Source organism: Taudactylus pleione, unplaced genomic scaffold (assembly GCF_031769625.1).
Source record: "Taudactylus pleione unplaced genomic scaffold, aTauple2 ptg001315l, whole genome shotgun sequence".
In the NCBI taxonomy this organism is placed as follows: domain Eukaryota; kingdom Metazoa; phylum Chordata; class Amphibia; order Anura; family Myobatrachidae; genus Taudactylus; species Taudactylus pleione.
The window spans coordinates 84331-106190 of NW_028285715.1; the positions used below are offsets into that span (position 1 = coordinate 84331).

Here is a 21860-nt window from a genome sequence, read left to right on the forward strand (position 1 = left end):
CGCAGCTACACCGATGACAGTGACAGCCAGGTGTCAACGCACATAAAAATATTGTTGCTTTTATTTTTTGGGCAGCAGTCCTTGACAGACAGCAGCACAGCACCCCTGCGCAGCTACGTCGATGACAGCTGTGGCTAACAAACCACACAAAAAAAATTGTTTATATTTTTTTTAACACAGGGGTGAACTCCTGAAAGAGGCAGCAGCCCCTTAACAGACAGCAGCCCAGCACCCCTGCACTGATGACAAGTGTGGCTAACACTATTTTTTTTTTTCACACTGGGGGTGGGTGAAGAGCACCCCTGAAGGACAGATCACCCCCTGGACAACACAGCACTACAGCAAGCCAGCTCCTATGGACAAGACAACAGCCAACCCCTATGGACAGGACAACGACAGCCAGCCAGCCCATATGGACAGGACAACAGCCAGTCCCTCTATAGACAACAGCCAGCCCATTTATAGACAACAGCCACCCAGTCCTTATAGACAACAGTTGCCAGCCCCTATGCACAGCGTCAGCATTAAATTATTATAATTATAACAAGTTAACAACTGCACAGCACAGGTCCCAGCTCCCTCCCTCTTCACTCTCCACAGCTGAAATGATTGCGGGACCTTTACAGAATCCAAAATACATGAGAATCCGACAGTGGGATGATGATGTTTTGCCTAGTTTTCAGATCCGAGTCAGGCGGGAAAACTTGAGCCGACTCATATCTGCCTCAGATCCCCGAAGTTCGGGTGGGTTTGGTTCTCAGGGAATTGAACCCGCTCATCTCTAGTCTAATCATGGCACTATATTTTAGTCGAAAATGGCCGTACTTTGAGAGGTGCTGGATGTGTGTTTTGAAGAAGAGGGAGGAGTCCAGGATAACTCAAAGACAGCAAATTTGCAGGCTAGTGGAGATTGTATACAGGAGGGTGGTAAGATTATCATCTCAGTCTTGGAAATGCTGAGAAGCACTGGGACATCCAAGAGGAAATAGCAGAGAGACAGTTGGAGATACGAGTAAGGAGAGAGGGGGAGAGGTCAGGGGAGGAGAAGTAGATCTGAGTGTCATCAGCATAAAGATTATAATAGAGGCCAAAAGAGCTGATTAACTCACTTAAAGAAGTTGCATAGATGGAGAATAGGAGAGGTCCAAGAACAGAATATTGGTGGACACCTACTGTCAGAGGAAGTATGGTGGGGTGGAGTCATGAGAAGAGACTGAGAAGAATGGTCAGAGAAGTAGGAGGAAAGCCATAAGAGGGCAGCATCATGCCTACTAAGAGAGTAGAGGATTTGCAGGGGGAGTAGAAGGTCCACTGTGTCAACAGCAGCTGAGAGCTCAGGGATAATGAGCAGAGGGTAGTGGCTTTTGTATTTTGCAGAAAGGAGGACATTGCTGACATTACTGAGGGCAGTTTCAATAGAGTGGAGAGGATGAAAGCCAGACTGAAATAGATCAAGCAGGGAGAGAGAGGAAATAAATGTGGTGAGGCGGTTGTAGACAATATGCTTAAAGAGTTTGGAGGCAAAGGGGAGGAGAGAGATGCAGCAGTAGCTAGATAGAGTGTCAAGATCAAGGGTGGGTTTTTTTAAGAATGGAGGAGATAAGGCAGTGAGTGAGATGGAGCACTATGCTTAGTCAGAATACACAGGACTAATATACACAATGGAATGAACACTATCAGTAGATGCTGGGGTCAGAGAGCAGAGCTGCTGATGCTGTAACCAGGAACTAGTGTAGACAAGTTGAACTGGCAATGAGCAAGAGCAATTGAGGGGTTTATATGGGGCACCCTAAATAGTCATTGGTTGAACAGGTCATTTGGAAACAAACTCCTCACCGGTTGAAAAAATCTGCAGTCAGCTGACCAAGGCAATGTGGCAGCGCTGACCTCAGGAGAAACGCCATTAGCCATAGTTAATGTTTGTCACAGGGACATGCCAGCTGATGAATGGCAGCGCCAGACACAGTAAGAGGGTCACTGTGTCACAGTCCTTGACATTTGAACTCCACTTGCAATAAATAAAATAATGTTACATGACAAATCCGAGCCAACACAGGGTCTTATTTAGGTGCAGGAAGGAAATCATTAGTTACATGGGGATGCTGTCCTCCTACTGCTTAGGAGTTAGTAACTGGTTTCTATTGAGATTATGGCTCTTTTTCATGGCATTATTCACGTCAGTCACCTCATAACCCTGTTAATGGAAGTGATAGCCCATTCTCATTAATGCCTCAGAGAGTGTCACTGGATCTGATATAATGTGAGTCTCCCTCACCCATTGGGAAGAAGGAAGTCCTCCCCTATGTAAGTAAATCAGATGGAAGCTGTCTTGTCAGATGGAAGTATTTTCCTGTCTGCGGCTTTCTTGAACACTGAAATAATAAAGAGCCATTCAAAATAAAGATTGCGTGGGGACAAGATACAAAATAAAACCTTATCATACCAGCCAACATACTAAGAATCAGTGCGTCTATATTTACCACCAGTACACACCATAAATACCATACCTCCCAACACAGCCCCTTCCAGTAGGGGCACAATGCTCTGTTCCTGGACTTCCCTCTTACTTTATTGCCGTCACCTGTGTTGAACTAGTTAGTTCAGGGGTCTTCAACCTTTGCCCTCCAACTGCTGTGGAACTACACATCCCAGCATGCACTGCCACCTTTTTGATATAATAGCATGCTACAACTATGGCAGTGCATGCTGGGATGTGTAGTTCCACAGCAGCTGGAGGGCCAAGGTTGAAGACCCCTGAGTTAGTTGATAAGAAAGTTGTTTTACCACAGGTGACGGCAATCATACATTTAGAGGGAATTCCAGGAACAGAGCATTCAGGGGGTCATTCAGACCCGGTCATCAGCGCCGATGCGCTCGGACCGGATCGATGGCTCCCCCACAGAGCATGCGCACGATGGCACCTGTGCCGTCGCGCGCATGCGTGAGACCCGCTACGAACGACAGCGCTGGTCGTAGCGGGTCTTGATCCAAAGGGGGCGAGCTGTCGATGTTGATTGACAGCTCTCCCCGTTTGGAAGGCGGGCCGGGGGGGTGGCAGCCCAAATGGAGGCGTTTGGGGGAGGCCCCACTGACATCACTAGTGATGTCAGTGGAGAGCTTCCGGCTCTGACAGAGCCAGAAGCTCTCCGGGGCTTTTGACAAGTGAGACCCTACCCTAGGGTCTCGTCGTAAGCCCCGATGGTCGCGATGGTCTCTGACCATCGCGACCATCACCGGAGCGGTCATTAGAGCTGTGGGTGTAAACCCACAGCCTAACAACCGCAACAGAGGCGGGCGGTCAGGATGCAAGTGGCCGCCCAGTTTCTGAGCGACCGCTTGCATCCTCCGACCGCCTCTGAATGAGGCCCTCTGTCCCACCTGGAATAGGTCATGTTAGGAGGTCTGGTATACTGTATATATATATATATATATATATATATATATATATATATATGGTTTATATGTGCCAAACTATGTAACTGCTTTGTGGCTCATGTACGGTTGTCAATTTTGTAACATATTTTAGATGGAGCTGAAAATGGCATCTTAATATGAATATTTCCACTACCCACAAAAACCTATAGCTTAGAACAGAGGACGCCAAACTCGGTCCTCAAGGCACCCTAACAGTCCAGGATTTAAGGATATCCATGGTTGAGCACACATGGTTAAATCAAAAGACTGATGTACTAAAGTCACCTGTGCCCAAGCATGGTTATCCTTAATACCTGGACCGTTAGAGTGGTGTCTTGAGGACTGAGTTTGGGAAGAGAGAGAGAGAGCACCTACTATTTATTTATTAACATTTTACCATACTTTTTTATTTCTGTCTTTTTGAAAGCAACGGTATATGAAAAACCTTCATTACACAGATCCCGCTGGGGAAGAGATGTCCTTTAATGAGAGAGGAGATCTGCCCTCTAAGTGGTCTATGGCAAACATGGTCATATACAAAACTGGCATTACACATGAGTTTGTGATAAAGTCTGTGACCACCTTTGAAGAATCACTAGAAGATGACCTGGATAACCGTATTGCACCAGGACAAATCACATGGAAAAAAGGCACGGTGAGAGACTATATATCATATATTTATTTAAATTATTTATCATTAGCAATTTATATAGCGCAGCATATTCCGTTGCGCTTTACAATTGGAAGCATAAATAGAACAAAACTGGGTATAACAGATGTATATATAGGTAGGAAGGCCCTGCTCGTAAGCTTACAATCTATAGGGAAATAGGCAATGATACACAAGGATAGGTGCTATATATTGCATTTTGGTCCAGCCAGAATGCACAGTTTCTTGGTGGCTGCATGATCCAGTCACACAGGAATGTCGGCCAAATGTCAGGAGGATGTGAGAGAAAGACGATGTGTGAGGTTATGTGTGGACTGTGAAAGGGGATGTAATTATACATGGAAGCTATGAGGGTTATGTGGGCGGTTCTGGGATTTGATAAGCTTGCCTGAAGAGTTGAGTTTCAGGGAATGCTTCAAGGATTGGAGACTAGACTTATTGTGTGTGGTAAGGAATTCCATAGAGTGGTTGCAGCCCAAAATAAGTCCTGTAACCATGAATGGGAGCAAGTAATGCTTGAGGATGAGAGACGCAGATCTTGTGCTGAGCGGAGAGGTCGGGTTAGGAGATCACAGATAGACAGAGAGGTTGAAAGTCCCTGTTCACAAGCTTAGAATCTATAAGGAAATAGGAATCTATTCTATATAAATAATCAAATGTCCTGACTGACTGACTCATCAATGCCCATCCCAAACCCATGGACCTAGAAACATGAAAATCGGGGAGTATATTCCTTCCATGACCTAGGTGCTCACTAAGAAGGGATTGTTTTGAAATTTTACTCCTAAGGGGGTGAAAAGGGCTAAAATGTTTCCTCCCGCTGTGCAATGTCCTGACTGACTGAATCATCATGGCTGCAGCACAGTTCAATATTCAAACACCAACTGTCACCCCAAATACTGCCAAATATCAGTGGCAGTTGGTGTGGCTCTCATATTTGAATAATCAGGGAGTTTGACATATAAGGAAATGTTACATATTGCAAATGACCAATTGCAGGCTACATGGTCCAGTCACACAGCAATATTTGTCTGGGGTCAGCTTGATGTGTAAGTGTAGTAAGAGATTATACAGATGTGTCCTCAAACACCTATCCATGGACTTTACAACCTATATGTATATAGATATCTTATATATAAAATTAATTGGTCTGTTTGTCTGTCCGGTTATGCATTCAGATACCCCTGCACCAATTGGGATGAAACCAACACAAGATGGTCCAGTTGGATCCTGGCCAGGTTTTAGGAGGGTTACAGTCCCAGTCAGACCTCCCTTTGTTGTATGCTGGGCAACCTGTTCTGAGCCTTCCACTGGATGGATTTGAATGAAAACTTCACCGAGTGGTAACATTGGATCCCAGAAGACATACTAGGGGGGTGAAGATCCCGGTTGGACTTCCTATTGGTGTGCACTGGGCAGAATTTGGACCCAGTGAGCATGTCCTGGGCCTTCCACTGGATGTATTTGGATGAAAATTTCACATGGAGGTGACAATTGGTATGGGGAGCCTAATAGAGTGGTTAGGGTCCCAGTCAGACCTCGCTGGGAAGACCTTTCCTCATGGGTGTGTTGGAAGAGCTGCTAAGCTGCTAATTATTTTTAAAATGTTGACAGTTACATCAAACTTGTTGATGACTTAATAACTTCAAGATTTAAACCCGGGCAACGCCGGGTACTTCAGTTAGTCTTATATATAAAACTAGCTGAAGTACCCAGATTTGCCAAAATTTAAAACTTCTAGTTATTAAGTTAAGCATCCCACACCAATTGCCACCTCTCTGTGAAGTTTTCACCCAAATTCATCCAGTGGAAGGCCCAGAACAGGCTCCCTGGGTCAAAGTTCTTCCCAGCATACACCAATGGGAGCTACAAACATGACCCTAACCCCCCTATAACCTGGCCAGGATCCAATTGGACAACCTTGCGTTGGTTTCCTTTCAATCGGTGCAATGCTGTCTGATTGCATAACTGGAAAGACAAACAGACCAATGATTCTTATATATAAGACTAGCGGGAGTATCCGGCATTGCCCAGGTTTATATCTTCAAGCTATTAAGCTTTATTATGTAATGTCATCCAAATCCATCCAGTGGAAGGCTTAGAACAGGCTGCCTGGGTCAAAGATCTGCTCAGCACATTCCACTGTGAGGTCTGACCAGGATCCCAACCACTCTATTAGACATCCCAGACCAATTGCCACCCCTGTGTGAAGTTTTCATCCAAATCCATCTAGTGGAAGGCCCAAAAACAGGCTTCCTGGGTCAAAGTTCTACCCAGCATACACCAAGGGGGTACGACCAGGACCTTAACCCCCTAGTATGTCTTCTGGGATCCAATGTTACCACTCTGTGAAGTTTTTGTCCAAATCCATAAAGTGGAGGCTCAGAACAGGCTCCCCGGGTCATACTTCTGCCCAGCGTACACTAACAGGAGGTCCGACCGGACCTAATCTTCAATTTATTAAGTTAGACATCCCAGATGAATTGCCAGACATTCCTAACCAATTCCCACCCCTCTGTGAAGTTTTCATCCATATCCACACTGGGTAAAATTTCTGCCCAGCATACACCAACAGGAGGCCTAACTGGGACCTCAACCCCTTAGTATGTCTTCTGGAATCCAATGTAACCACTCTGTGAATTTTTCATCCAAATCCATCCACAAAAGGCTCAGAACAGGCTCCCCAGGTCCAAACAGGCGAACCTGGGTCAAAGATCTGCCCAGCACACTCCACCAGTAGGTACAACCAGACTCAAGCTACTTAATTAGGCATCCCAGGGCAATTTCCATCCCTCTGTGAAGTTTTGATCCAAATCCATCCAGTGGAAGGCTCAGAACAGGCCCCCCGGTTCAAAGTTCTGCCCATCATACACCAACGGGAGGTCCGGCAGGGACCTTAACCCCAGTGACAGTGGCAGTGCTCATGGGGGTCAGTGCTGGAGTTGGCGGCGGGAGGTGTGGGCATGAGTGTGTGGCTTTTGGTGTCACCCGCACAACCCGCACCCTCCAAGTGGTGCCACTGTCTAACCCCCCTAAAACCTGGCCAGGATCCAACTGGACCACCTCACATTGGTTTCATCCCAATTGGTGCAGGGGTGTCCGAATGCATAACCAGACTGTTAAACAAACAAACAGACCATTGAATTTTATATATAAGATATATATATATATATATATACTGTATATTTATTTATTTTTCAGAGAGAGACAGACTGAGAGACAAAGAGTGAGCAAAGGATGGATGGTCCTAGTTAATGCTCCATATAAAACTTTCAAATGTATAAAATACATAAATTAACAATATAAGGCCTCACTGGACAAAACATTTGATTAGTATAGATCAGGGGTAGCCAACCTCGGTCCTCGTGAGCTACCAACAGTTCACGTTTTCCAGACCACCCAGCAGGTGCACAGGTGTATTCACTACTAACTAACACATTTGAAAAGATCCACAGGTGGAGCTAATTATATCACTTGTGATTCTGTGAGGATACCTGCAAAACATGCACCGTTGGTAGCTCTTGAGGACCAGGGTTGGCTACCACTGGTATAGATGGATCTGAGAAATTAGAAAAGATAACGGGCACCATACACAGAGTATTAAATGTGAGAATAAATGTTATTTTAACAAAGAAGCTATTTCTTATGTGCGTACAAAAAAAAAATAAAGAAGCTGGATAAGGTATTCATCAATAGTGTTCGATAGGAAAAAAAAGGGGGGGGTATTGATACACCGCACTGAGGAATGTGTATAGATCTCACATTAGAAGAATATAGTTTGCTGTACAGTGATATCCTAATGAGAGTGCACCCTAGGAGCAAAAACCTACGGTAATTCAAATGCAGAAGAGAGAGAGAGAAGTACTCCTATGTGCAAGGCATCTCAACGTATCCTAATACTGTATACAAAATAATAAAATATCACTTTTATTAGTTCATTTCATAAAATAGAGATAGCTTTGAAAAAGCCCTCAGTGAAACGCTCATCGGCACCGTTCATGGGGCACCTCTGTGTGCACAGAGAAACACCGCACCACCAGACCATTGCCAACTGGTCTGATGCCAGTATGACTGGGGAAAGCAGATCCCAGAGCATGTAAATACACAGATTCTGCAGTTTCCATCTATTCTTGTAAAAACTTGTTTCCAATTACTATATTTTACCTGAAAATCCCTGGTCCTGTATCTACCATTATATTCCCTGGTATCTGATGGACGCCTCACCTAACAATTAACCATATTTATATATATGGGCATATGGTCTGGTCATAGGTGCAATTTTAAACTGTATGTTTATCACTGTATTTGTTTATGTTCACTTAAATGTTTGCCGACATTTACCAAGGTGGTAAATATAATCACTAGTTAGCACCTAGTGTATATAAATGAATTCTATCAATTTCAATGTCACTTCTTCTATTTTATCTTGTTTTAATCATTTGTCGCTATATTTTACTCTAATTTATGAGGACATATGCAGATGAATTGTTCAGCTCAAACATGTTGGTTTATGCTGTTTTCTCAATTTTTTTAAATTAACTAATTAAAAGTAGAGATGTGCGGGTTTGGTTTTACTCTGATTTACTCGGTTCTATTCGCCAAAACTATCGCATTAGTTTGGATTTATTTTATTGGCTATCCAAAACACTTGATAGCCGATAAAATGTCATTTTGAGATCCGAACATATCCGAGTAAATCCAAGTAAAACTGAACCCGCACATCTCTAATTAAAAGTTACATTTGATATATTAAGATACCTTGAGGTGCCACTGCACATAGGAGTACGTCTCTCTCTCCCTCTCTCTCTCTCTCTCTCTCTCTCTCCCATTGACATCTGGGCATTTCCACACACACATCCTCATTGGTGGACCTTTAAAATTAATCTTTAGCCTTTTCATGTACTTCAAAATAGTGTAAAAATCACCATAATGTATGATAAACATATTTATTACCTAAAACCATACTTGCCTACTTTTTAAAAAGCATTTCAGGGAGATTGTGAAAGCAGCACCTATGAGCGCGGCGGTAAAGTGGGCGTGTCCTGCTACATCTGAGAGGCGTGTCATACATCTGAGAGGCGTGTCATACATCTGAGAGGCGTGTCATACATCTGAGAGGCATGTCATACATCTGAGAGGCGTGTCATACATCTGAGGGGTGTGTCATACATCTGAGAGGCGTGTCATACATCTGAGAGGCGTGTCATACATCTGAGAGGCGTGTCATACATCTGAGGGGTGTGTCATACATCTGAGAGGCGTGTCATACATCTGAGAGGCGTGTCATACATCTGAGAGGCGTGTCATACATCTGAGGGGTGTGTCATACATCTGAGAGGCGTGTCATACATCTGAGAGGCGTGTCATACATCTGAGAGGCGTGTCATACATCTGAGGGGTGTGTCATACATCTGAGAGGCGTGTCATAAAATTGATTTACATCCACATGTAAATGAGCCTAAAAGCAGTTAGTAAGATCTATGTGTTGAAGAAAACACACTGATACATTATAGAAAATACATGTAGCCATAGGGATCATTGTGCCTTATAACCAATGCAGGGAAATTATACTAATTATCGCATTTGAATGTATATATCCCTGTTTTTTTTTATATAACAGCTTCATAATGGGGGAATGAGGGAGATTGGTAGACTCTTCAGGGAGACAGGGAGATCACTACTATTTCAGGGAGTCTCCCTGACAATGAGGGAGAGTTGGCCAGTATGCCTAAAAGACAAAAATTTCCTCTGCATAGTCATATCATAAAAACAGAGCTTTTCTGATATTCTCTGGAATATTATCAAATGAGTATCCCATGACCGTGGAGGGTTCGTAAGAAGGTTTTTCTGTAACTGGGTTCCAGGAGTAGGCCCCAATGCAGACAGATTTATGTAGGGATTAATGGACCATGGTGCCCATATTTATACCAGACTGAGGAGATGGATAATGTTGCAGCAGTCCAAGAAAAGGAAGTGATGTCACGACTCCCACCATTACTTCCGCCCTCACAATGTCCTAGTTCTGCCCAAAGTTGCTAAGAGGTAACTTCTAACGCAAATCCTGATACTCATTGAGCTTCCTTCACAAATGATCACAGTTCAAGTGAGGTGAATACATTCAATTACACAATATAAACATTTCAAAGTTTCTCTTAGAATGGACCCAAGTAGAAGTCAAAGATATGTCACTTCTGGCCATTTCCAATCAATCATACATTTTAAAACTAATATTTAAATAGTCAGTTTATAAGTATACAAAGGAAGGACACTCATTAATAAACAACATAATCCAATTATGACCTAAAGGGAAAACAATCATAAAATATGTGCCACTTTTAGGTACAATAGTCCAACACAAGTTATAGAGCCAGATTTGCAATTCATGAAGATCTGATTTTAAAAATATTTGTATCATGTTTCCCAGTAAAAGTCTTATAATTCTAACTACAGTGTTTATATATACTGTATATATATATATTGCAATGACCATGTCTAAAAAAAAAACCTGGATATTTAGATTTTAAAAGTTTTCTCATTTCCAAAGCATTTTAGAATGTTGGATAAGACGAGGGGATAAAAAAAGGGTGAGATTGTATTCTCGTGCGAGTTTAGCCTGTTTTCCCGAATCTCAAATCTACTAATTAAAAACACATGCGAACTTGCAGGAAACGAACATCAAAACTCGCATGAACTTAAAAAACACGACCAAATACACCATCGGCCAAACTCACAAGCGCGTTCCATAGGAAACCATACAATGTGCAAATTTACCAAGAATCGAGTTTTGAAAGTCACACAGGAAATTACCAAACTCGCACCAAGATAGACTTTTCAAATACTGTAGACTACTTCCTGAGGTGAGTGTGTGCGTGAGCTTGGATGTGTTTACATGTGTTTCTAGTTGCAATTAGTTGGAACACAATAATGATGCCTATAATAGGGGCTAAGGGGCATATTTAATTAGCCGCGAAAAGTCCCGTGCTTTTAACATGCTGGACTTTTGTCAACATCGCTAGCTTTGCATGCAAAAAAGTATCGCCTGCGTCCCCGCTTATCCCCGTATTCAATTTCAATGGACGCAAAAACGCATCCCGGTGAAACTCAAACAGGCGAAAAGTGCTGATGGATTTGAGGAAATCAGCCTGACACCCCCCAAAAGATGCACTAAGATTTAGGATGACTATAGATACCACCAAATAGCCCTGCTGAAGGTATTTGGGGTACTTAAATGGTCTCATTAGCTGCTAATTAGCGTCTTTGCACAAGTGGTGAAGAATAGCATTTAGCCGTTGTTTTGGTGAAAATAACTAGTCCCAGCAAATTTAGGGTACATAAAAATGGGTGTGAGCATGGTTAAAAATTGCAAAAGAGAGGTCTTAAAAAGCATTAAAAATGCACCTCCCCCATACTTGCCGACCCCCAAAGTCTATTTTACTAGTTTTTAAGTTTGTACCCCAACTTTGAACTTTTTCGCCTCCTTTTTCAAAGTAATTTTTTGGGGTGTTCTTTATTTTTTTTAGGATTTTTTTTACGCAATTTACCTTTGGGGACCTGTTCCAAGGGTTCAGGGTGGTTTCCCCACCTTTGCACCCCAAAACCGCAATTCTGCACTTTTTTCCGACAGCTGTTCATAGGCGAAACTTTTCCGCCGATATATATTGCATTGCGTTTTCGCACCGACGAAAAGTCCCCACAATTGATTACGGGGATAAGTTTCCGCTGGCGAAATGACGGTTTTTCGACGCTAATTGAATATGACCCTTAATCTGCTGCATTGATTTGTTTGTTGCAAAAATGGCAGAATTTACTTCCACTGCTATTCACTGTATGAGGCTGGAATTTCAGAGGCTCTACCACCAGGCTGGAGACACCCAGGAGCAAGAAACTGAGCAGGCGCAGGAGGTAATGCAGGTACCACAAAAGCTGCACAGGCCACGGTTGTTTACGAGGCATTTGAACCTGAACACATTTGCAGATGTTGAGGTCATACAGATGTTCCGGCTGAACTGTAACAACATATCCCACCTGTATGACCAGGATCTAGACCCTGACACAGCACGTTCACACTCTGTCTCAGGCCTGCATGAGCTTCTGGCTGTGTTGCACTTTCTGGCTACTGGGAATGTTTAGTCTGTCACTGGCAGAGTTCTCGGTATATCCCAGTCCACATTCTCCCACTACCTTACACAGGTACTGGTGGCATTTCAGCCACTAATGGATTCCTGCATCTGCTTCCCTAGCCAGGAGACACAGTGGCATGCAATCAGGGTAGCATTTTATAACATGGCAGGTATGCCAAATGTCTTGGGTGCTATTGACTGCACAGACATTGAGATGAGTCCACCTAGGGCCAGGGCGCACATCTACTTAATAGGCATCATACATATTCCACAAATGTGCAGGTGGTTTATGATGCAAAAATAAAAATCATGAGTGTTGTAGTCGGCTACCTTGGCTCATGTCATGATGCCTTCATCCTTAGCCAGTCAGCCCTCCAGGATCATTGTAGGCCAGACAAATGCCCAAGGGATGGTTGCTAGGTAAGTACCTTTACACTGACACATTACTGTGTACCTACCTGCTTAGATGTTTGTTAAATGTCTGACGTACAGGTGATGCCAGTTATGGGTGTGTTTCTTCGCTTCTGACTCCGTTGTCACTTCTGGACTCTCCTGCTCAGCAAATTATAATAGTGCACATAAGTACACTTGATCTGTGATAGAGCGTACATTTGGCCTGCTAAAATCTAATTTCCGATGTCTTGATAAATTGGGTGGCCTTTTGTTGTATTATTGTTTAAAAGTGTCTGACATTGTGCTCAGCTGCTGTCTTTTGCATAATTTGTGTTTGCAGCAGCCGATCCGGCTGATTATGCATTAGACAGTGAGCAGGAAGGCAGGAGCGGTTTGGGATGGAAAACCAGCTCCTATAACATGCCCGTGTCAACCTAGTAACACATCTGTGTCACTCCTGTAACATGCCCGTGTCACTCCTGTAACACACCCGTGTCACTCCTATAACATGTCCGTGTCACTCCTGTAACATGTCCATGTCACTCCTCTAACATGCCCATGTCACTCCTATAACACGCCCGTGTCACTCCTATAACACGTCCTTGTCACTCCTATAGCACGTCCGTGTCACTCCTACAACAAGTCTGTGTCACTCCTCTAACACGCCTGTGTCACTCCTATAACACGACTGTGTTACTCCTATTACATGCCTGTGTCACTCCTATAACACACCCATGTCACTCCTATAACATGCCCATGTCACTCCTATAACACATCCATGTCAACCTAGTAACACGTCTGTGTCACTCCTGTAACACGCCCGTGTCACTCCTATAACACATCTGTGTCACTCCTATAACATGCCCTTGTCACTCCTATAAGACGCCCGTGTCACTCCTATGACACGTCTGTGTCACTCCTATAACATGCCCGTGTCACTCCTATAACACATCCATGTCAACCTAGTAACACTTCTGTGTCACTCCTGTAACACGCCCGTGTCACTCCTATAACACGTCTGTGTCACTACTGTAACACGCCCGTGTCACTCATATAACACGTCCTTGTCACTCCTATAACAAGCCAGTGTCACTCCTATAACATGTCTGTGTCACTCCTATGACACACCCGTGTCACTCCTATAACACCCCCATCTCACTCCTATAACACGTCCTTGTCACTCCTTTAACATGTCCATATCACTCCTCTAACACGCCCGTGTCATTCCTAAAACAAGCCCATGTCACTCCTATAACACATCCGTGTCACTCCTATAACACACCTGTGTCACTCCTATAACACGCCCGTGTCACTCCTATAACACATCCTTGTCAGTCCTATAACATGTCCGTGTCACTCCTCTAATATGCCCGTGTCACTCCTATAACATGCCCGTGTCACTCCTATAACATGCCCGTGTCACTCCCATAACATGTCCGTGTCACTCCCATAACACGCCCATGTCACTCCTATAACACACCCGTGTCACTCCTATAACACGCCCGTGTAACTCCCATAACATGCCCGTGTAACTCCCATAACATGCCCGTGTAACTCCCATAACATGCCCGTGTCACTCCTATAACACGTCCGTGTCACTCCTATAACAAGTCTGTGTCACTCCTATAAAATGCCCGTGTCACTCCTATAACATGCCCCTGTCACTCCTATAACATGTCTGTGTCACTCCTATAACATGCTCGTGTCACTCCTATAACATGCCCATGTCACTCCTATAACACGTCTGTGTCACTCCTACAACATGCCCGTGTCATTCCTATAACAAGCCCGTGTTACTCCTATATCACGCCTGTATCACTTCTATAACACGCCCCTGATAACGCAATGTGTCCTAGATTATTTATAAACCCTACTTGTTATAAAAAGAAAATGAAATAATCCACACAAATAAAGATTCTAAAATAAATGACAATGCTTTTACTTAAAGACAGCTTAATTATACATGTATTTTGCCAGTGCAAACTCACAACAAAAACATAACAGCAGCAGTAGGGAATACTTGTAAAATAAATTTGTAACACCCAGTGCATAATACTAGTCAGCCAATTACATACATACGTACGGCAATGGCACCAGCACCCGCAGACCCTCGTTGTGTGCTCTCTCCCCTCTGTTCTCTGACTGCTCCCCCCTCCCTCTCTCTCTGGTCAATGCTTTGTACTATAATTTGTCCATACCTCCAATTAACCCAATGGGGAATATTAATTTATTTAATATTCGTACGTGCTAAGCTTTAATTGGTTATGGGTGTCTTAACCTTAATATTGACACTATTTGGTGTTATCTTTCTGTTCCCATGTAGAATTCTAATATAATTGCCCCTTTAGCCTTCAGCTGCTTATTGCAGACAAATGTTATCTTGATTTAACTCTTTTTGTTTATAAAAACTGAGACTTGCTGTCTACCATTCTGCGCACACTGACACACTTTAAACCTATAATTCTTATTGCTAAAATAATGGATAAACCAGTTTAACCTATGCATATCTCTGCAGTTAATCACACCTGCAAAGAAATAAAATACTATACTAATCTCTACATACTTATTAATACATGATTTAACATACCTTTAGCTAAAATATTAAACAATATGGCTGCTGCATCAGAGACACACTTGTTTACTTTAGAAAGGAAAGGGAAGGCCTTATCTTCTCTAGGCCTGAGGCCATTCGACAAATGCGGCCCTCAGCAACTCACACAACAATACTGATACTTAAAATAATCTCAAACATTTCTATACACTCTTAATTGCAATAAAAGTAATAGTGAAATACATAATCCTGTATATATTCGTGAATTGCTGAAGGAACGTGTACAGTCCACATATTCCTGTGTAATCACCCGTGTCACTCCTATAACACACCCGTGTCACTCCTATAACACGCCCGTGTCACTCCTATAACACGCCCGTGTCACTCCTATAACACACCCGTGTCACTCCTATAACACACCCGTGTCACTCCTATAACACACCCGTGTCACTCCTATAACACGCCCGTGTCACTCCTATAACACACCCGTGTCACTCCTATAACACACCCGTGTCACTCCTATAACACACCGGTGTCACTCCTATAACACGCCCGTGTCACTCCTATAACACACCCGTGTCACTCCTATAACATGCCCTTACTACATTACATTTCATCTGATTATTCAACTCCCTGTAACCGCCCAGGAACTCCCAACACATTTCTAATACACTACAATATTTGGTGACTGCACCTGAATCTGTACTGTGACTCTGCACAAACACCATTGAGATGCATGTGCAGTGCAATAGCAAGGAGCTGTAGCACCCCAAGCAGGCACTTCTATGGTGCCCATCCTCCAGTACAATAATGTGTCTGAGGCATAGCCAGCATGTGGGCTGAGATTCAGCATGTTTACAGGAAGGGCAGCACTATAGTATGTTTGGGGCCCAGGGGGCAGGGTGGGTGATTTATGTCATCCCACTGTGTATACAAGCACTGTGACTCCTTGGTGCATAGCCCACTGTGTATACAATTACTGTGGCTCTGTCTACCATACACCACTGTCTATACAAGCACCATGACTCCTTAGGCAGTAGCTCTCTGTGTACACAAGCACCATGACTCCTTGGTCCATAGCCCACTGTGTATACAAGCACTGTGACTCCTAGGGCCATAGCCCTCTGTGTATACAAGCACTGTGACTCTTTGGGCTGTAGCCCATTGTGTATACAAGTACTGTGACTCCTTGGGCCATAGCCCACTGCGTGTTCATAGCACACATGTTCTATAACAGGTTACCACAAGAAAAGTTTTAAAAAGTTTAAAAAAGTTTAAAAAAGTAATAAAAGTTAATAAAACATTTTTTTTGCTGTACCCCACTGTGTACTGTATACAAGTACTGTGACTCTGCAGGCTGTACCCCAGTGTGTATACAAGCACTGTGACTCCATGGGTAATAGCACACTGTGTATACAAGCACTGCGATTCCTTGGGCCATAGCACACTGTGTATACAAGTACTGTGACTCTGCTGGCCATACCCCACTGTGTGTTCATAACACACAAGTACTGTGACTCCGCAGTAAGTGGTGATTAGTAAATAAATAATGCTAGTAAGTAGTTTTTGTACAACTTAAGTGTTTTCATCAATATGGATCATGACAGCCCACCGAGAAGAGAGCAGAAGCAGGAAGCAAATGCTAGCACTGCAGCTGCTGCAACCAGTCATGATGACATTAATAGTACTTAATTATTATCTAAAGTGATGCCCGATGGCGTAAAGGCTTTAAAAAATCAGGGTATCTGAAATTTAAAAAAAAAGATTTCACAGGGATAAAGACAAAAACACCTCTAAAGGTTGGTGTAGAAAAATAGAAAATTGGCAACATACCATTCACCACACACAGTGGCAAGGAAAGGCTCAGGCACTGGCCTTTATTTCTGAGTGGTGGTTGTGCATCTGTCAGTGAGGCATCTTCTGCCTGTCATGACAATGAAAAACATTTTCATTCAGACTATAGAATAAGTGTAAAATAAATGAAAACCACTAAGGCAGTAGATAAAACTGTGCATCTAGAAACACAAATGTCACAAATGCCTGAGGAGAGTCTAAGTGTGTCCATGAGTGCTATCTGTGAGCCTGACCTTTCAGAGAAGCCACCTTCCACAGTTTCTGCTCCCTATGTATTTGTGGAGATTAGCAGCATAAGTATTGCTGATGACATAGAATTGAGGATGCCACCGTCAAATTGTAAGAGGATGAGGGGGATATTTGTGTAGCTGATGCTGGCACTAATGAGGACATTGAGGATGTGGATGTTGTTTGTGTAAGTCAGGCACCAGTGGAAGCAGCTCTTGGCCATGATAAGAAGAAGACCATTGTCATGCCTGGGCATAGGCCCAACAAATCCACCTCCAATGTGTGGACTTATTTTTACTCAGATCCTGAGAACATTTGTCAAGCCATCTGTAGCCATTGTGGAAACACAGTAAGTAGAGGTAGGGACGTTAAACATCTAGGAACCTCCACGCTATTACGTCATCTGCAGTGAGCTCATGACACGTATTTTATAACATCAGAAGCTGGTGCCAAAAAAAGTAACAAGCAGTCCAGCATCAGCTAGCTCCCTTCTCTCTACTAGACCCCAGCACCTGCAATCTCCACCGCCAACAGCTTCATCCTCAATATCCTCAGTAATGATCAGAGGTTGTCCGGCATCCAATTTGTTATTGCTAGGTGACTCCTCCCCTTTCCAGGACTCCTTAGAAGAATCCTGGAGCCATGGGCCTGCTGCTGCTGCTGGGGGTGGATCTTCATCCCAGAAGTGGCTTAAGAACAAAACAATGGACTGTTAAACAATCCTTTGCAAGGGGAAGCAAGTATGACAGCTCTCATGCAGTCGCACAGCAGATCACTGATGTCATGATGGCTATGCTAGTATTAGATCTGCATCCAATATCCGCAATTAATGCAGTGGGCTTTACACAGTTAATTGAGGTCCTGTGTTCATGGTACCAAATTCCATCTCAGTTTAATTTTACCAGAAAAGCCATTCCTCAGCTGTACCAGGACATTTAAAAAAACTAATTATTGACCTACAAAATTCTGTTGTACCCACTGTCCACTTAACCACAGATATGTGGACAAGCGGTAGTGGGCAAACTAAAGATTACATAACTGTGACAGCCCACTGCCATCAGCAGCAGCAGAAGCAGTATGTAACAAACAATGCCAGCTCATTTAGAGGCAGGCAACTGTGTTCACCGGATTCAATAAGAGGCATACCGCTGACAACCTCTTAGAAAAACTAAGAGATGTCATAGAAACATGGCTTAAACCACTTGGACTCTACTCAAGATTTGGGATTTCTGCTAACACCACAAATATTGTGAAAGAATTACAGCTGGGTAAATTTCAACACATCCCCTGTTTTGCTCACACAATCAACTTAGTGGTGCAGGGTTTAAAAAAATTATTGTTAGGATCTGCAGTTAGCAGATCATCTTCGTGGGAGTTCCCAATATTAGTTACTACTAGGATACTACATTGTGTCTTGTCCTTGTTCTGGCTGTTGCAGGCAGCATGAAATCCTGTCTAGTGAGTTTTCAGCTAAGCTGTATCTTGCCTGTCTGTCTGTGTGCTGAACCCAACTGCACACTAGTCTGTCATTAGGGAGGCTTGCAGTGGTTTGCTCTGGTTGGATCCTGCATCTGTTAAATACTGCCTGACTTCCAGAGTATGTGGTCATGCACTCAGTAACCTGAATTCTTGCCGATTTACCAAGTTCTGCTGTTCCAGTTCCCAGTGCCTGTTTGTTTGATCTGGATCTGCCTGTGTGTCATCCAGCCTGTATTCCTGCCATGTCTGAGTGCACTTGTCTGCCATCTGGTTCCTGCATCTCAGCCTGCTAGGCTGCATCACAGCCTGCATATCCTTTGACTATAAAGCCATGTCTGTTTATGTTCACCAGAGTCAAGTTTACAGTGTTCTCATCCACGCTGCTTCTAGTCTGTTCCTGCTGTGTCTAAAGTTAATCTGTTTACTGTCCTGTCTCATTCGCATAATCTAGTTCCAGTCACGGCACATCCCTTAAGGGCGCTCTGTCCTGTCTCTGCCACATCACCTTGTTCCAGTCATGCCACAGCCCTCAAGGCTGTCCCATCCTGTCTTAGTCACAGCACCTAGTTCCAGTCATCATGGCCCTCAAGGCCACTCCATCCTGTTTCAATTCGCACTTAAGCCATCAAGGCCGCATCACCAAGTTCCAGTCATCACGGCCTTCAAGGTTGCTCTGTCCTGTTTCAAGTTGCACATTGGCCCTCAATGTGCTCAAGTCAAGTCTCAAGTCACACTTCAGCCCTCAAGGCTGCATCATCTAGTTCTTGTCTCACCATGGCCCTCCTGGCCATTCCATCTTGTCTCAAGTCGCACCTCAGCACTCTAGTCCTGTTTTGTCTCTCTTGTCCTTGTCAGTCAAGTCACGCCTGTTTTGTCCTTGTCAGTCTAGTCTTGCCCATCTTGTCCATCTTGTCTTTCCAGTCCAGTCTTGTCTGAAATCCTGAATATCATAGTCTTGGTCGCTCCTGCCTTGCACCTCATACCCTGTGTCTAGTCAATCTCTGTCTAGAATCCTTGCTGCATTATAGTCCTTAGACATTTCTCATACTATAGTGACCTGCCACTGCTTGTGTTGTGTCATCTTTCTGCAGCCTCACTCCAGCTAGCTCCAGTTGTGGAAGGACTGCCACACCTCTACCCAGTCTTGTACATTGTCAGTAGTCCTGCGATCTCATCATTGAGTGAGAATCATAACAATGAAAGGGGCATGCAGGAGATGCTGTCTGTGGGCCGAAAAATTTCAGGACATTTTCAGCATTCAGCAACAGCATGCAGGAGATTGCAGCACCTGCAAGAACAGTTAAATTTGCCCTGCCATCAACTGTAGCAAGAGGTGGTAACAAGGTAGAACTCCACTCTTTATATGATTTAGCAGATGGAGGAACAGCAAAAAGCCATTCATAGCTATACACCAAGCCATGACATTGGAAGAGGAGGGGGAATTTACCTTAGCCCAGCACAGTGGAGAGTATTTTCTGTCTTGTGCAAGGTGCTCAAACCATTTGAAGTAGCCACATGTGAAGTGAGTGCTGACACTGCTAGCTTGAGTAAGGTATTTCCTCTAATTTGGCTTTTGGAAAATCAGCTGTAGAAATTAAGGAGGAGATTAAACAAAGTGAATCCGCAAAGTATGCTGGACTTGTAGATCAAGTACTTTATTTGCTTCACCAGGATCCACGGGTGGCCAATATCTTGAAATCTGATCACTATATTTTAGCAACCATGCTTGATCCTAGGTTTAAGTCATATGCTGTGTCTTTCTTTCCAACTGACCCAGATCTTAAAAGATACAAAGAGCTCCTGGTGAGCAACTTGGCAGCTCAAGTGACACATGTCACTATGATGTCTCCTCATTCTGTTTCTTTAGCAGCAGCCAGAAAAAAAATAAACTTTTCCAAAATACCCAGTGGTGATGCAGCTAAGTCAACCCAACATTTTGACATCTGGTGAGAAATTGCCCGACATTAGTGACACCCCTATCATAACTTCATCTGATTAGATCACCATCCAAAAAATGGTAGAGGATTCTTTCATGACACCATATAACTAGACATGTCACAGAGTCCCAATGAGTACTGAAAGGAAAAAAAGGCAATTTGGAGGCCCTTGTACAAACTTGCTTTGCATTACTTAAGCTGCCCACCCTTCAGTGTGTACTCAGAGAGAGTTTTCAGCACAGCCGAGAACCTTGTGAGTGAATGGTGTAGGAGGCTACTTTTTCAAAATGTGGAAAAGATGATGTCCATCAAAATGAACTGAAAATTTCACAAGGAAGACACTTCCCTGCAATTACATCACAGTACAGAGACTTCTGTAATGGTGGATTCCAGCGAGGATGAATTAATATTGTGTGAGGATGATGTTCACACTGATGAGGGTGAGGATGATAATGATGGTGACATTTTGCCACTGTAGAGCTGTTTCCTTAAGCCGATTGGTAGCTTGTTTTGTGGGGGCTCAAACAAACCAAGCACTTCAGCCACAAAAGTGGCAGTCCCTGTCGCTGAAGTGCTTGGTTTGTTAAAGTGTGCATGTTCTTTTTAGAATCCAGCATAAGGGTGGGTGGGAGGATCCAAGGACAATTGCATCTTGCATGACCTTTTATTTCTGCCACTGTTGTGTGTTTCATATATGTGCTTTAAACTGTGGTGTCTGTTCCGCTGTTCTGTCACTTAATAACCTGCCAGCTCACTACAGCCCTTGACCAATAATAGTGAAAACAATATTGTGATCTGTGGAGTGGTCTAAATTGACTGTAAATGATTGGAAATGAATGTTATTGAGGTTAATAACACTCTAGGAACAAATAAAGCCCAAATTATGTGATTTTATTTTTTTTGTACATTTTTGTAAAAAATTCAAATCCAAAGCTGGACGACGAATCAGAGCCAAATCCAAATCTAGAAAAAATGGTCCGGCAGACATCTCTACTGTAGTCTAAATACATGACTAAAATGTATTTCATATGTACACATACTGTAAGTGAAAGTTGTAGTTATAAATATATTATGTAAACTACCACTAAAAAGCCATTACATGTTGCCTTTATGTACTTGATACACATAAATTTAGCCAAAAAAATATGCTCACACAATAATGCAATTAGTTGATTGATAATTTGTTATATGGAAAATATGTTGAAGTCTCAATG

At 43.3% G+C, this 21860-nt stretch overlaps 1 protein-coding gene across 1 annotated transcript in view; it reads left to right on the forward strand.

The window, feature by feature from the left end:
- Positions 1-21860, forward strand: part of LOC148443180 (vomeronasal type-2 receptor 26-like) — a 68974-nt gene that overhangs the window by 44038 nt on the left and 3076 nt on the right. The window contains exon 7 of the mRNA XM_088463120.1: positions 3842-4069. Within this exon, the coding sequence (XP_088319246.1) occupies positions 3842-4069 (228 nt within the window). The remainder of the gene's footprint in view (positions 1-3841; positions 4070-21860) is intronic.